Consider the following 14,645-nt stretch of genomic DNA (forward strand, 5'->3'; position numbering starts at 1 on the left):
GAATGCCCCCTACCTTCTCCTGAATCTGTCTTTCCTGACTTTCTGAGGAGAGGACCATTCCTGGACACTGGGAAACAGGAGCCCTTGGTCACACCCACTGCCCCGGTGCCACAGTTTTTACCCATATGTAAATCTTGGCTTATATCAGCCTTTTCTCACATTGCAGAGATTCGAGAAATGGTAATATTAAAGCACTGACTGGTCTTTGGAAGAAAGGGGCTCTATTTTCATGATTTTGTCCTCTAGCCCCCTGCCCCCCACCTTCCCAGAACCTTCTAGAATGCGCTGCATAGGCCATACTAGAGCCGGGAAGGCAGGAAAAGGAGAGGGTCTGCAGGGTGAATGCTCTCAGGCCTGGGACCAAACGCTGGCAAGTCTTGTCCAAGCGCCTTTAGTTCAAAGGGAAGCAGGCTCAAAGCTTCTAGTTGTTCAAGTGGGCTCCTGGAGGCAGAAACTCCACGAATGCCCCAGCCTTGGCCCTGAGGAGGTCCTTTGGAGGAAGAGACCCCTCAGAAATGAGGCAAGGCCTGGAGAAAGGGCCTCAAGGGGTGGGCCATCCTGGGCACCAGGCCAAGCTGCTCGAGCTGCAGCCGCGTGGACCTGTAGGCGTTGAGGTTGCTGTAAGGAGCAGGCAGGCTGTCGTGGGGCCTCGCGAAGTGGGCCTGCGGGGCCCCCCAAGGGGCGTGATGGGACTGGAACCTGGGAGCTGGAGGTGGGTTTGGGGCCAGGGGGCTGCCGGGCCCCGAGGATGTGGACAGACTCTGGTTCTGGGGGTTGCTGCCCGTCGACTGGCTGCTGAAGGGGTTGGAGGATGTGCGGTCACTGGTAGAGCTGCTGCTGCTGCCGCTGAGGCGGCCGGGCGGGGGGCTGGGGCCTGCTCTGGGCTGGAGCAGTGCAGCCAGCCTGGGCGACTTGAGGCCCATCACGGGCTTGGAGGAGGCGTACAGGTGCCGGAACTCCTCGTCAAATGGCTCCACCGCCTGGCCCGTGAACTTGGAGAGGATGTTCCGGTGCACATGTCCGCAGAGCCAGGAGAAACTGGAGGAGAGAGAGAGAGAGAGTGTGAGGGGTCGGGGTCGGGATCGGGGAGGCCTCGGCCCCCCCTGCTCTGCAAGGGTCACTCCCATCCCCCCACCTTGCTCCTCAGCTCTGGCTCCTTCCATCCTGGCCAACCCCCTGGGCGGGTGACATGGCTGTCCCCTCCCACAGGTGGCAAAAGCTCCTCGGAGACCGGTAAATGTCTGTGGGTGAACAGTTAAGATGCAGAGCGAATCCTGTGCTCAGGTCAGGGCTCCCTCATGATGCTCAGATCACGGGCCCTTAGAAGATCCCTGCGGAGGCACGGAGGGGCTGAGTGCCAGTGTCCCCAGTGCCGGGCTGATTTAAGTCACCCAGCCACTGGGGCCTCAGTGCAGTGTCTCCTCCTGTGACATTCAGGACACCTGCCTCTTCTAACAAATATGGGAAGGCAGAGGCTCTATTCCCACGAAGATCTAAAGGGAGTAGCCTGGTTTTCAGGCAAATGGACCAGGGCGGGGGCGGGTAGAGAACCCTATACTCTTTAGGGAAGGAAAGGAGAATGCAGGGTGAGCCCACAAAACAGGAAAGATGCCACATCAGGGGGTCTGCCCGGACGCCCACAGGAGGGGAGGACGCCCTCAAGCAGAGGACTTGCCCTCCTTCCATTTACGCATTTTAAATGAAAACAAAATGCTCAAGGCCTTCCTGATTTAAACAGATTCCTTTCTATCTCTGATGGAAAACTCCCCTCATCTCCCCACTCCCTGCCCCCCCAAAAAACCCTTGACAAAGCCTGATAACAGCGTAGAACACCCATCAAGAGCCTCAGCTTAGAGATTCCTGGGCCTCTAACAATGTGGACCCAGGTGTGGGGAGCAAGGGGGACAGGATGATCAGAGGGGGACAGGGTCACGGGGGCGGGAGGGACAGAAACAATGCCACCAAGAGTCTCAGCCTCCAGCCCCAGCCGGCGTGTCTTGCCACCAAAAGGCGGCCCGCTTCTGGAGTCCCCTGCTCTTGTGAGGCAGGGCAGCCCCCTGCAAGGTTGGGGCCATCCTGGGAAGAACAATGAGGCTTTGTTTGAACAATGAGGCTCCCTCCCAGGAGCCACCCACACACCCCAGAGAGGTGAGGAGCTGATGCTAAGCCAGCCAGGTGACTGGGAAGGGGGCAAACACTGGGAGAGTGGGAGTCTTGGCTGCAACTGAGAAGTTAGTCACCCTCTGCTCCTTGGAATCAGCCTAGATTAGACCAAGCAACTGCGTGCCTTCTCAACAAAGCAGGCCCAAAGGTAGCTTCTCAGGCCCCCACTCCGTCTGCCCCTGCACCCCTGCCTGCCCCACGTCCCTTGTGCGTCCCTGCAACACTTAAGTGCCACCCCTCACCCCACTCGATGCACGGGGGAGCCCCTCCTTGACACCCTGCATGGCCCTTCATCCTGTGCTCTAGCTTTTACACTTTATCAGCACCTATGGTAAGAATTACATTTTGATTTTATTGTTTTTTGCCCCTTAAGTATATAGAATTGACTTAGTCATCATCTTTGGTTCAAGACCCACCCACATCATTGATCTATTAATGGCCCATTTATATTTATTTAGCTTTACTTAGTTATTTGAAATCATCTAATAAGCACCTATGAACCCACCACCTAAAATAAAAAGCTAGCATCTTGACAATAACCAGCAGCTAACCACAGGGTCCCTCCCAGGAATGCATTTTTCCAGTTTCCCAAAAATAGAGAAAATCATCATCCAGAGTCCTGTGTCCATACTTCCCATACTTTCCTTTTTCTACGATAAAAAAGTTTTATAGCTTCTCCAAAGTACTGTTGGCCTTCCATGTACTTGAGTACCACATCTGAGGATTCAACCAACCACAGATGGAAAATGTTCAGAAAAAAAATTTTCCAGAAGGTTTCAGAAAGCAAGACTTGAATCTGCCTCATTGACAACATTTACGAAGCCTTTACATTGTACTAGGTATTATAATTAATCTAGAGATGATTTAAAGTATGTGGCAGTGGAAACGAATCTGACTAGCATCCATGAGGATGTAGGTTTGACCCCTGGCCTCACTCAGTGGGTTAAGGATCCGGCATTGCCGTGAGCTGCAGTGTAGGCTGGTAGCTGTAGCCCTGATTTGACCCCTAGCCTGGGAACTTCCATAGGCCACAGGTTGGGCCCTAAAAAGAAAAAAAAGAAAAAATGCCAGGTTAAAGTCACTGTACTGACTGGAAATGAAGATGCAAAGAAATGGTTAAACATGAGGTTGGATGAAGGGTGGAAAGTCATGGAAATCACGATGGGACGAAAGGGAAGATCCAAGGTAGTTATGGGGGAAGCACAGCAAGGCCTGTCTGTCTGGACCCCTCTGGACCCCTCCGGCAGTCCCCCAGTCCCTGGAGAAAAGGGTGCTCCCGGCCTTCGGGTACAAGGAAGACAGCTTGAGGGCCCTGTGACCTGCTTCAGGGAGATGGGGGAGGTCAGAGTCCTTCCTGCACCTGCTTCCCAGATTCCTTCAGCTCAAAATGTGTCTTCTGCCAGAGCAGCATGTCCTTGTGTGGGGATGGCATATCCACACTGCCTTCAGCAGGAAGCCTTCACTTCCCCCGCCCCCACCTTCCCAACCCCCAGCAACCAGTCATAGGACTAGTGGCTTGTGGAGCCATTAAAAGGATTTCCATACATTCGAAAAGGACAGAGAAAGAAATTCTGAAAGAGAAGATGAAGAGGGGTTAACTCTCTCTTCTTTTTTTTTTTTTTTTTTTTTTGGCTGTGCCCATGGCCTGAAAAAGTTCCTGGGCCAGGGATAGAACCCATGTCACAGCGGAGTGCAGCAGTGAAAACACCAAATCCTTCACCCACTGTGCCCCCAGGAAACTCCTCTTATTTTCAATAAGGAGAATAATGTTTCTTCGTTTTCATTTGTATTTGCCCTTGGAGTTCATCTCGAAGGGTGACCTTGCCCTTGGGAGGGGCAGAAGGAAGCAGAACCACCTTATTGAGCTGTGTCAGGCCTTGACCCATCCTTTTGTAAGGATGTAATCCCCGTGACACCACTTTGAGGGAGGCAATAGTCTTCTCATTGACAGATGGGGGGGCTGAGGCACAGAGAGGGTAGGTGATTGGCCCAGGGTCACCGACTTCCTTGACGAGGCTCTCCAGCTCTCTAGGGCCTCTCGAGAGATGAGGGATAAAGATGAGCATCACAAGGAGCTCCCACAAATCACAAAAGCAAAACAGCATGAGGCCAAAGCAGGCGTTTCACCAGGGAAGAAACAGGAAAAGATGCTGAGCATCATCAGTGATCAGGAAAATGCAAATCAAGGTTAGGATGAGTTACCATTTTATACCTTTTCAGAAAAAAAAAGAAGACTGACCATACAAATGGAGGATGTACAAATTTCTACATTGCTGATGGTGTGCAAATCAGTACAGTGACTTTGGAAATATCCTGGCATTTTTCTTTCCTTCTTTTTTTTTTTAATTTTTTATTCTTTTTTATTTTTTGGGCTTTTTAGGACGGAACCTGCAGCATATGGAAGTTCTCAGGCTAGGGGTCAAATCAGGCCTTTTGAAGGCTCCTATGTGACATAAACTAGTATTAAATAGATTTGTTTGCTGTTAACCTGTGTTTCGTCGTCCACTGCACAGGGCCCCAGCCAGAGGACCCAGAGGGGCATTAGAAAAAAGTTTTCCTCCCTGTACCATGGGTATGGGGTTTCTTTTGAGGGCAATGAAAATGTTTTGGAACTAGATTGTGGTGATGGTTACACATACTGTGAATGTGCTAAATGCCACTGAATTGTGCATTTCATGGTTAATTTTTGTTAACGAGAGTTTCACCTTAATAATGAAACCCAGTGAGAGGATTCCTTGGCTATGGTGGACCTCCCCCTCTGGGCTTGGCTCCTGGGGTCCGGGGCAGCTGCCCAGGCACAGACCAGACCCTTCTCATCCAGGTAGTGACCTTGGTCTAGTGCCACTTGGTTGAGGTCAGAAGTCAAGGTCAGAGGCCAGATGTGGGTTTTGAGGCTGAGCTCCCACCCTGAGCTTGCTGCCCAGAGGCTTTTGTCGCTCTCTGGGGAAAGAACAGCAGGTGAAGAGGTGGCTTTGGCCACGTGGGGAGGGGTGCTCACCCCACCTCAGCCTTTTCTGAACAACCACAGGCTGCATGCAGGTCCCAAGGGTCAGAAACAGGCGGGTTCCATTTTTCATAGATGCCCCGATTGAGACAAAAGGGTGAGAGAGAGGCTGTGGCTGGACACACGTGGGCTCGGGGACCTCAGGCTGCCTTGTCTCAGAGCCCCCGGCATACTACTGCTCCCCACAGAAGGACGGTGCCCCCCACTTCCTTCACTGCAGCCTGGGAGGTGGAGAGGGAGGCCAGAGAGGGGCAGCCTGGCCACCAACCCAGGCCATCTCCCTCCCCTGGGTTGGTTATCGGTTATCCACCTAGTTTGACTGCAGCTGCGGGGGGGGGGGGGGGGCCCTCCTCCTCCATGCCCGCAGCAGGCCCAGTCTGTATCACCTGGGTCTCTACGTAGCTGATGCATGAAGGAAGGAACAGAGAGGTGTGGTAACTTGGCGGAGGTCACCCAGCCAGGGGTAGATCTGGGAAGTAAACTTTGGTCATCTGCTCTCTAGGCTGGGTTACTGCCACTTCCGGTCCTTGGTGCCAGCCACAGGTCCCACGTAGAGACGTTCCTGACAGGGATACGGAGCGGGGGGCAGGAAGGGGTGGGGGCGGCCACAGAAAGTGACAAGTCATCTTATCTAGGACATGGTGACAGTTTAGCAAGCCCTGGCAACTCTGAAGTGAGAGGAAGGCTGTTTCGGTGTCCTCCAGTTCTTGAGGGGCCCACACATCCCTCTTCCCAGCCAGGGTGGCATTGCCTGGACCTGTTCAATGTCATCCCAGCTGTCACCTTTTCAAGTTCTGCCTCTCCTGGGTCCCTTCCTTGAGCTTTGCTAAGGTGCTGGCTGCCTAATAGCAACCTCTTATTGAGCACCTATTGTGTGCTTGGAGCTATGCCGCATTTCACAAATTTTATCTCATTGAGCCTCACAATAACCTGTGAGGGGAGGTACTGTTACCCCCATTTTGCAGAAGAGAAAAGCGATGCTAAAAAGAATTGAATTGCACTCTTTAAATGGGTAAATTATCTGGCTATGAATTATATCTCAATGCATTTTTTCTATTAAAATAACTAGGGAGGAGTTCCCGTTGTGGCTCAGTGGGTTAAAAATCCGACCTAGCATCTGTGAAGATGCAGGTTCGATCCCTGGCCTCGATCAGTGGGTTAAGGATCCGGCGTTGCCATGAGCTGTGGTGTAGGTCACAAATGTGGCTCATATCTGGCATTGCTGTGGCTGTGGCGTAGGCTGCCAGCTGCAGCTCCAATTCCATCCCTAGCCTACGAATTTCCATATGCCGCAGATGCAGCCGTTAAAAAAGGGGCGGGGGGGAGTTCCCTGGTGGTCTAATGGTTAGGATTCAGGACTTTCACCACTGCGGTCTGGGGTTCCATCCCTGGTCTGAGAACCGAGAGTCCACATCAAGCTGCTACATGCTGCAGCCAAAAATAAAATAACTAAACATTTTGAAAATGAAATGGGGCACACACACAACAAAACAAGTTGCATGGCTTTAGAATCACACCTGAGAGATCGGAGGAAGGAAACTGGATTTTATGTCCTACTGCAATACAAAGGGAAACTGAGGCACTTGGAAGGCCTCTCTCCACCCCAAAGTCCTTGCAGGAAGGGTCCAGATTTCCCTCCTTTGCCCAGGCTGGTCCTGCCTCCAGCCTCATGTTTGTGATGAAGCCTCAGTTGTGGCGCAGGAGCCCCTGGGGAGCTGCTGGTGGGTGTATGGGCCTGAGTGACTGGGGCTGGTCTGTACCACACTCAGCCTTGGCCTTACGAAGCCTCAGCAGAAGGCGAAACCCAGCGCTCACCTGTACGATCCACACAGGACGTATCTCCAGTCAGAGATGATGAACTTCTCCTGGATTTGGCCGGCGAACTTCCTGCCCGATTTGGCACAGTACACCTCTCCTTCCACGCTCCGGATGGAGATGTTCTGTTGGAAGGGAGGTTAAGGTGTCCTTACGAATCATCTATTTACAGACACGCATTTGTCTAAGAAAACCCCTGGAAGGATGCTCCCCAGAGTAAGCAGGGTTAGCGCTAGTTGGTGGGACTATGGACCATTTTTATTTTTTCCTTGGCTGAATTTACTCAATTTTCTTTGCTGTCCTGACATTTGAGCAATGAAAAAAAAAAAGAAAGGGGCGATGTTAGAATTTAAAGAAAGCAGAAAATAGAAGAAAGATGAGGGCCTGGTACCCATGGAGCCTCAGTCTAGGCTCCCATGGACCACAGAGGTCTGGCAAGGCCAGCCTTGCCCTGTAAGTGGCTTCAGTGACATGACTCCCTGACTCCAAGCCAGGCAGAGGGAAGGCCCACTGCAACCAGAGGGCGCAGCTTCGTGGAGATCCCGATGGACCCTAGATTGTTCTAAGAAAATGTGTGCCTACAACCCAAATCGTGGCCCTGTGTGTCCCCTTCCTCCCCAGCAGCACTGCTGCCCCCGCCCTCAAGCAGGCATCCTTCCCGGAAGTTGAAGGAATGAAAGGGCAGGTGGAATGCAGCAGGTGGCTGGGCGGGCTGTGAGGAGGGCATGCCCAGAGCCTCCAACAGCTCCTCCCCCGCCTCTCCATTAGCTCTGCGAGATGACAGGAGGAGGGCCATGCTGCACTGTCCCCGGGGGTGGTGGGTGTGGCCCACAAGGACAAGGCCTGCGCCCACTCTGGGCTGTTTTAGTAGCCCCGTGCGGAAGCTGTACGATCTAGGTAAAGTCAAGCAGACCCCGTAGTGAGAGGACGGCCTGTGGCGGCAGAGGTGCCTGACTCAGCTGCGCTCCAGTCAGTGTGGAAGGGGAGAGGGGGATGTGGGGTCTCCCAAGTCTGACCTGCCTGAGCTGGGGAGTCACCAAGGGAGCCCTCTGCCTGCTGTTCAGCTGGGTCAACCGGTGACAGCCGTGGGCGGTTTTGCATCTGAACTTGAATTAGCTGCCCCCAGTTTGCCAGGACTAAAGGAACCCTCATCTCTGGGTTTTTCTTTTTCTTGCCAGAAGGAAGTGAGGACTTTGGTTGAGTCCTAGAGGATCAGTCCCCTCTTGGGACCGTGGAGAGCGCATCACACGGTCCTGGATGTTGCCCTGCTCTGGAAGGGTATCCACTGGGTCTCCTCCATGAGAGGAGAAGAGGCAGAGCTTGGGCCCCTTTATCCTTCACAGCCCCAGTGGATCCATGTGAGGTCACGGGGCTATGAGCGGAAGTGAGCAAAATCTCTTCCGGGTCAGGTCCTAAAAGCATCCCCCGGGATCCTCTGCCGTCTCTCTCCCTGCCACTGTATCTCGGAGGCCAGAGGCTGGGCACTACTAACGGTGCAAGCTGAGGGAGGGCTCTCTGACTCGGACTTTAGCAAGAAATCAACGTTTATTATGTTAAGCCATGGAGATGGGAGCATCCGTTACCACAGTTTAGCATGTTCTATCCTAACGCAAAGTACCTTTTGGATTGTCACGGTCCCTACCTTGAGGTGACTGTCAGAGACCTGGGCTTTGTCACACATCTCCTGGAAGAGCTGCACGCCTCCCTGGTCCAGGAGCACACAGACAAACACCCCGCGCTTGTTGGCCGCCTCCAGAATGTCACAGAAGATCTCCACATCCGTGAACACATCCATCAGGATGGCCAGGACCTGGGGCCAGGGCAGAGGGGCACCAGAAGGGTCAGGGCCAGGTGCTCACTGGTTTCAGCCAAACTCCTGGAGGCCCAGCAAGGGTGGAAGGGCTGGAGGGGGAGGGTCAGGCCAGGCAGGACTCAGGAAGGGCGGGAGAGCCTTGCCTCTGTCCTGACCCCACCTCTCCACCCCAGCAGAGAGCCTCTGGCCTGTCCTCCCACTGCTGGAGTGAAGTTTAAGAGATGTGCCCACACCCCAACCCCAACCTGCCATGTGACCTCATTTGAGAAAAGGGGCTTGGCAGGTGTAAGTAAGACTCTCAAGATGAAAATCTTGGATTTTCCGGTGGGCCCTAAGTTCAATGACCAGGGTCCTTATAAAAGACACCCAGAGTTGTTCTCTGGTGACGAAGCAGGTTAAGGATCCAGTGTTGTCACTGCTGTGGTTCAGGTCACAGCTGTGGTACAGATTTGATTCCTGGCCCTGGAACTTCTGCATGGCGTGGGCATGTCCAGAAGAAAAAAAAAAAAAAAGGAGAGAAAAAGACACCCAGAGGAGAGACAGAGTGAAGAATTTAAGGCGATGTGAAGATGGAGGCACACATGATTCTTGCAGCCACAAGCCAAGAATCACCTGAGCACAGGCAGCTCGGAGGGGAAGGGTCGAGACTCCCTAGAGCCTCTGGAGGGGAGTGGTCCAGCTGACACGATTTTGGACGTGTGGGCTTCAGAACTGTGAGAGAATAAATTACTGTGTTATGTGTGAGCATTTGTTACCATAGCTCTAGGAAGCTAATCCTGTGGGGAAGCTAATTCAAAGGAAAAGCAGTCTCCTGGGAGGTGGGGAATTTTGGCTGCAACCCTGGTGCTACTGGAGACTCGCCGAGAGCCTGCAGACAAGTCACTTCCCCTCTCTGGGCCTCGGTTTCTTTAGCACTAAGACAATGCACGATAAAAGAGCATTAGCTACCATGCAAAATGGATATAACCATAAGCCCGGGTTATGCACAAAAGTAAGGATTGTCATTCTTGTCCATAGTTAAAATATGACTATGATTTTATGTGCTTTATTTATGAGCAATTGTGGATAATGCCAGAATGTTGTTTTATTTTGTTTGGTTTTTATGGCCTCACGTCTGGCATATGGAAGTTCCCAGGCTAGGGGCTGAATCGGAGCTGCAGCTGCTGGCCTACACCACAGCCACGGCAACGGCGGATCCAAGCCATGGCCAGGCTGCAGCTCATGGCAAGGCCAGATGCTTAATGCATTGAGCAAGGCCAGGGATCAAAACCACATCCTCATGAGTGCTGGTTGGGTTCTTAACCTGCTGAGCTACAAAGCGAACTCTAAGAATGTTGTTTTAAACCAGGTTCTGGAGGAGGATTAAAATTAGTGCCCATACCACCATGGACATAAAAAAGAGAGCAGGTTTCTTGTTAGGGCCAATCAGCCGGACCAGCGCAGCAGCGTGGGATTGGCTGAGGAGGAGGAGGCCCTTCCCAGGATACCTCGCTGAGGAAGGAAGCTGGGAGCACAGCCTTCCAGGCAGGCTCCAGGCATCTGGAGCTTCATTGAAGTGGAGGGGCCCAGCCAGGGGGCTGCTGTCTGCCAGGGCAGTTCCCACTGGCCAGGGCCATCCTGCGGGGGACCTCAGAACCTGGCTGAGAATCCCTCACTACCTGCCAGGACGTAAGTTCCTCCTGGGCTGGAAATCCTGCAGCTTTGGGACCGGGAGGGGGTGGGTGGGGAAAGGGGACTTGGCTCCTGGGGATGGGGGGCACCAACCCTGTTGAAGCCGGTTTTGGAAGGGGGCCCTTAGCACCCCATTCCTCTCCCGCCCCCACTCAGCAGCTCTTATCAGAGGGACAACCAGAGATCTTGCTCTGGGGACCCTGGTACTGTTCACACCCCAGAATCCGGTTCTCAGGGGTGGGGAGGGGACCATCTCATCCGCTCCCTGGGGGTGGGGAGGGCAGGGTTGTGTAGTTTCTGCTCAGGTTTCTTGCTGTGTCCCATCCCTTGAATGCACCCCCCAATTTTGCACCCCTGCGTGCTCCCATCCCCACTCCTCCCCCTCCCCTCCCCCACCTCCCTCACCAACCTCCCTGAGAGCTGAGAAATTTTCTTTTCTGCAAGTTACAGAGAGAGGAAGAGGGGTGGCGGGGAACAGGAGGTTTGCCTGCTCAAGTTCTCTGCCTCGCTGGTCTCGGGACCCCTTTACACTCTTGAAAACTATTGAGGATTCCAAAGAGCTTTGCTGTAGGTGGATTATAACGATGGAGATTTATCCTATTAGAAACTTAAACTGAGAAAAGCATTTAATGTTTGTAAGGTATTTAAAAATACTAACACTCATTACCCAAAATGATCTTAAACCCATTACATGTTAACATAAATAACAATTTGCAAGCAAAGATAAGCTATACTTTCCAAACAACAACAACAACAAAATGCAGTGAGCAGAGTGGTGTTAGTTTACAGTTTTGCAAATCTCCGTGGTGTCTGGCTTAACAGGAGACAGCTGGTTCTCATAGCTGCTGCTTCTACAGCAATCTGTCGTGATGAGCAGTTGGGGAGGAAATATATACAGATAAGCCGGCCTCACGCAGATGAGCGGTTAGAAAGGGCAGGACCTCACGGAGCTGCTGGAAGTCTCTTGGAAACCCTCAGGGATCCTGGCCCACACTTGGAGGAATGGGTTACTCATGTTTTCTGTATTTTATGAAGCTTTGACATCCCGGGGCGGGCTGATTAGTAGAAATAACAAATACCTTGCCTGGGAGCAGTCTCTGAGACGCACACCAGGCCATGCATCCAGAGCCCAGGCCCAGCCTTCCTTTGTGTAACTCACCCAAATCCAGACAGCATTCCCCCTGCCGGCCCTAAATCACCCCAGTGTTGGGTACAAGGCAACCAGGGACCACCTGCGGCCTAGAGCCTCCTGCAGTTATTCAAACTAGCTAATTCTAAACTGTTCAGCAAGCCTTGACTTGCCTTTTCTGCAAAACCATAAGAAAGGCTTGAGCCCCTGTGCTCCCCCGGCTCCTTCTGCCCCTGAGCAGCCCGGGGCTCCCGTGCAGTCCTGCAGAATGTGGGTGCCTCCTGCTCCCAGGGAACTGTGAGTGGAAACCTCTTCCTGGCAGTCAATTCCACACCAGCAGGTCTCCCCGCCTCCAGGGGATCCAGCCCCATCATCCTCTTGACCTTGGCATCAGACACTCCCTAGGCCTGGAATTCCTTTCCCTCCCTTCTCTGCCTGGCAAACGCTTACTCAGCCTTTGAGACTCAACTCCTCCGAGGCCACCTCTTCTGTGAAGCTTGTCTTAGTCACCCTTCCCGCCGCTTCCAGGCACAGAGGGTTGCTCGGGCTCAGCGCTGCCACCTACCAGAGCCCTCTTCCCCGAAGGCAGGTGGCCTCTGGTTCTGCTCTACCCTCTGGGTACAGGGCCAGGCCAGCGAATGAGACTCAGTGGAGTAAAGAAATGAGAGCGTGAAGGGAAAGAGAGAAGGCCTGTCCCTTGGGGAGTGGAAGCGGCTCTGGGAACCCCCAGCAGGCCGATCTCTGGCCTCACTCAGTGGGTTAAGGCTCCAGTGTTGCCATGACCTGTGGTATAGTTCGCAGACGTGGCTTGGATCTGGCCTTGCTGTGGCTCTGGCATGGGCTGGCAGCTATAGCTCCGATGAGACCCGTAGCCTGGGAACCTCCACATGCTGCAGGTGTGGCCCTAAAAAAAGAAAAAAAAAAAAAAGACAACTTAGCACTAACAAAGCCAGAGCTTCCCATCGGCTAAGAGGAGCTGAAAATTCTTCCTCTGGGGTAAAATCTTCTGATTTTTAAGTGTTGTCCTAAATTTATAACATCCTGTGTTGATAAAGCAAAGGACATCAGCAGGCCTTAGAGCCACAGAGACAAAGAGAGGACACCTCCCTAGGTGGAGTGGGGGCAGGAGAGGGACCCAGCCAGGGGATGAGGTTGCACAAGCCCTCACCCGGCTTCTTCCTCCGTGGTTGAGAATTCTCCCAACACAGGCCGGCAGCCCTCGGGAGAGCGCAGCACTTTAGCACAGAGAGACCAGAGGCAGCCCACTTAGGCACAGGCCCTGGGAGCTGGAAGGGACCTTAGTCCAGTGTGGATCTGAGACCTGGGGCAGTCAAGGGACTTGACCTGGGTGGGGGGCAGCTTGCCCCTGGCAGTGCAGGTGCTCCTGGCTGCCTGCCTGTGCCCATCTGTCAATTCCTGATGCCGCCTTGTTGGAGGAACAGAAAACACTGCTCTGAAGTAGCCCAGAAAAAGCTGATGCTCTGCCCCTTGTTATCTTCTATTTTATTCTCCAGAACTCTGCTCCCTCCCTCTCCGTCTGAGCACAGTCTCCTCACCTCTGCTGGCTTCTTCTGGACCCATAGATTTCACACAGTATTGGACTTGGAAGGGGATTTTGTCATGAGTGGGATCTTAGCAGAAATTGGGCTTAAATATCAGGGTTTTTGTTTGTTTGTTTGTTTGTTTTGTCTTTTTAAGGCCACACCCACAGCATATGGAGGTTCCCAGGTTAGGGGTCCAATCGGGTGGCGGCCTGGACCTAGATTGTGACAAGTGGGATCAGGAAGTCAGCGACCTAGGGCCAGGCAGAGAATAACATCCCTGGCTCCATCCTAAGCCCCAGTCCTCTGGGGTCCATCCCTTAGAGCAGGACGCACCCCTGTCTCCTCTTCTCCACCAGCTCCCCTTCCTCCCCACCTACACGCGGCCCAGGAGAGACAGGCTCTGCCATCGCTACCTGGCTGGTCCGGGTGATGCAGCGGCGGACCAGGTCCCTGAGGTTGTTGTGCTTGTCCGTCTGGAAGTACACGGTGGCGCTGGACTTTTCCTTCAGGTAGGGCTTCTCGGCCGAGGCCCAGGTGTGCAGCAGGGCCGGCTCGCTGCCCTCCGAGGCCACGGGGAAGTAGGTACCTGATTGCAGGGAGCAGGAGTCCAGTCCCTTGGAGCCTGCCTCGGCCCCTCCCGGGAGCTCGGGGGTACAGGGGGGGTCCTTCGCCTGGGCCTGGATGTACTGGGCCTCCACTGAGGACAAGAAGTCCACCTCACCTTCCTGGCTGAGCACCTGCCAGTAGGCCTCAGGACCCCCATCCAAAAGGGCATCTGTGGCCAGCCGGGCACTCTCATTGTCGCTAAAGTCAGCTCTGGCCGGCCGGACCCACTGGCTCTTGACATCCTCCAGGCGTTTCTGGATCTTGCCCACGTGCCTTGCCCGGCTCATGCTGCCTCTCCCTGAGTTGCGGGGAAGTGGCCGTCACCTGAGCTCTTCCTGATGTCAAGGGCAAGCGGGCCACGCTACCCAGGAGGAACGGGACTCCCGGCACTTCTAGAAAGCACCCGCTCCCAGCACTGGTGTGCGGCCAGCATTCAAGAGGACCAGCTCCAAGGAAGTGATTTACCGCTGTCCTGAGCAGTGCTTCATAGGATCACCATCCACAGCCAGGGGTTGGCTTATCTTGGGGGATACCCACCCTGCCCGTGGGCCAGGAGGGCTGGCTCAGTCACGCCTGAGCACACTCAGCCTGGGAGACTTCCTCTCCTCCCAGCTCACCTGGGCGGCTTTCCAGCTTGTGCAATTCTCCCAGGACCCTGGGGCCTATTTACAAAGCAGGCTGGCTCTCCCAGCACCCTCACCCCCATGCCTTGGGTCCCCTCCAGGGCTCCTCGGTTGGGATGCTGATTGGTTCAAAGACAAGTATGTCCCTTTCGGGGCCCCTGAGATCTGCCCCCATCCTGTCTCCTTTGACAAGGGAAGCTGGATGGCCGCCAGGCAGAACTGTTCACCAGGTGCTCCTCCTTTCTCTTGGTAACTCCCCAAGCTCCTGGCCTTCCCC

The 14,645-nt window shown here is 53.8% G+C and overlaps 1 protein-coding gene across 1 annotated transcript; it reads right to left on the reverse strand.

Annotated features, from left to right (window-relative positions):
• Positions 1-204: 204 nt before the first annotated feature.
• On the reverse strand, positions 205-14,223 carry FAM83A (family with sequence similarity 83 member A). The gene is made up of 4 exons (XM_047783321.1): positions 13,553-14,223; positions 8,625-8,792; positions 6,983-7,107; positions 205-1,038 (listed from the first exon to the last, which is right to left on the reverse strand). The coding sequence occupies exons 1-4, from the start codon at positions 14,030-14,032 to the stop codon at positions 510-512; spliced, it is 1,302 nt and encodes a 433-aa protein (XP_047639277.1). The 5' UTR covers positions 14,033-14,223; the 3' UTR covers positions 205-509.
• Between the last annotated feature and the right edge of the window lie 422 nt (positions 14,224-14,645).

Source organism: Phacochoerus africanus, chromosome 6 (assembly GCF_016906955.1).
Source record: "Phacochoerus africanus isolate WHEZ1 chromosome 6, ROS_Pafr_v1, whole genome shotgun sequence".
Lineage (NCBI taxonomy): Eukaryota > Metazoa > Chordata > Mammalia > Artiodactyla > Suidae > Phacochoerus > Phacochoerus africanus.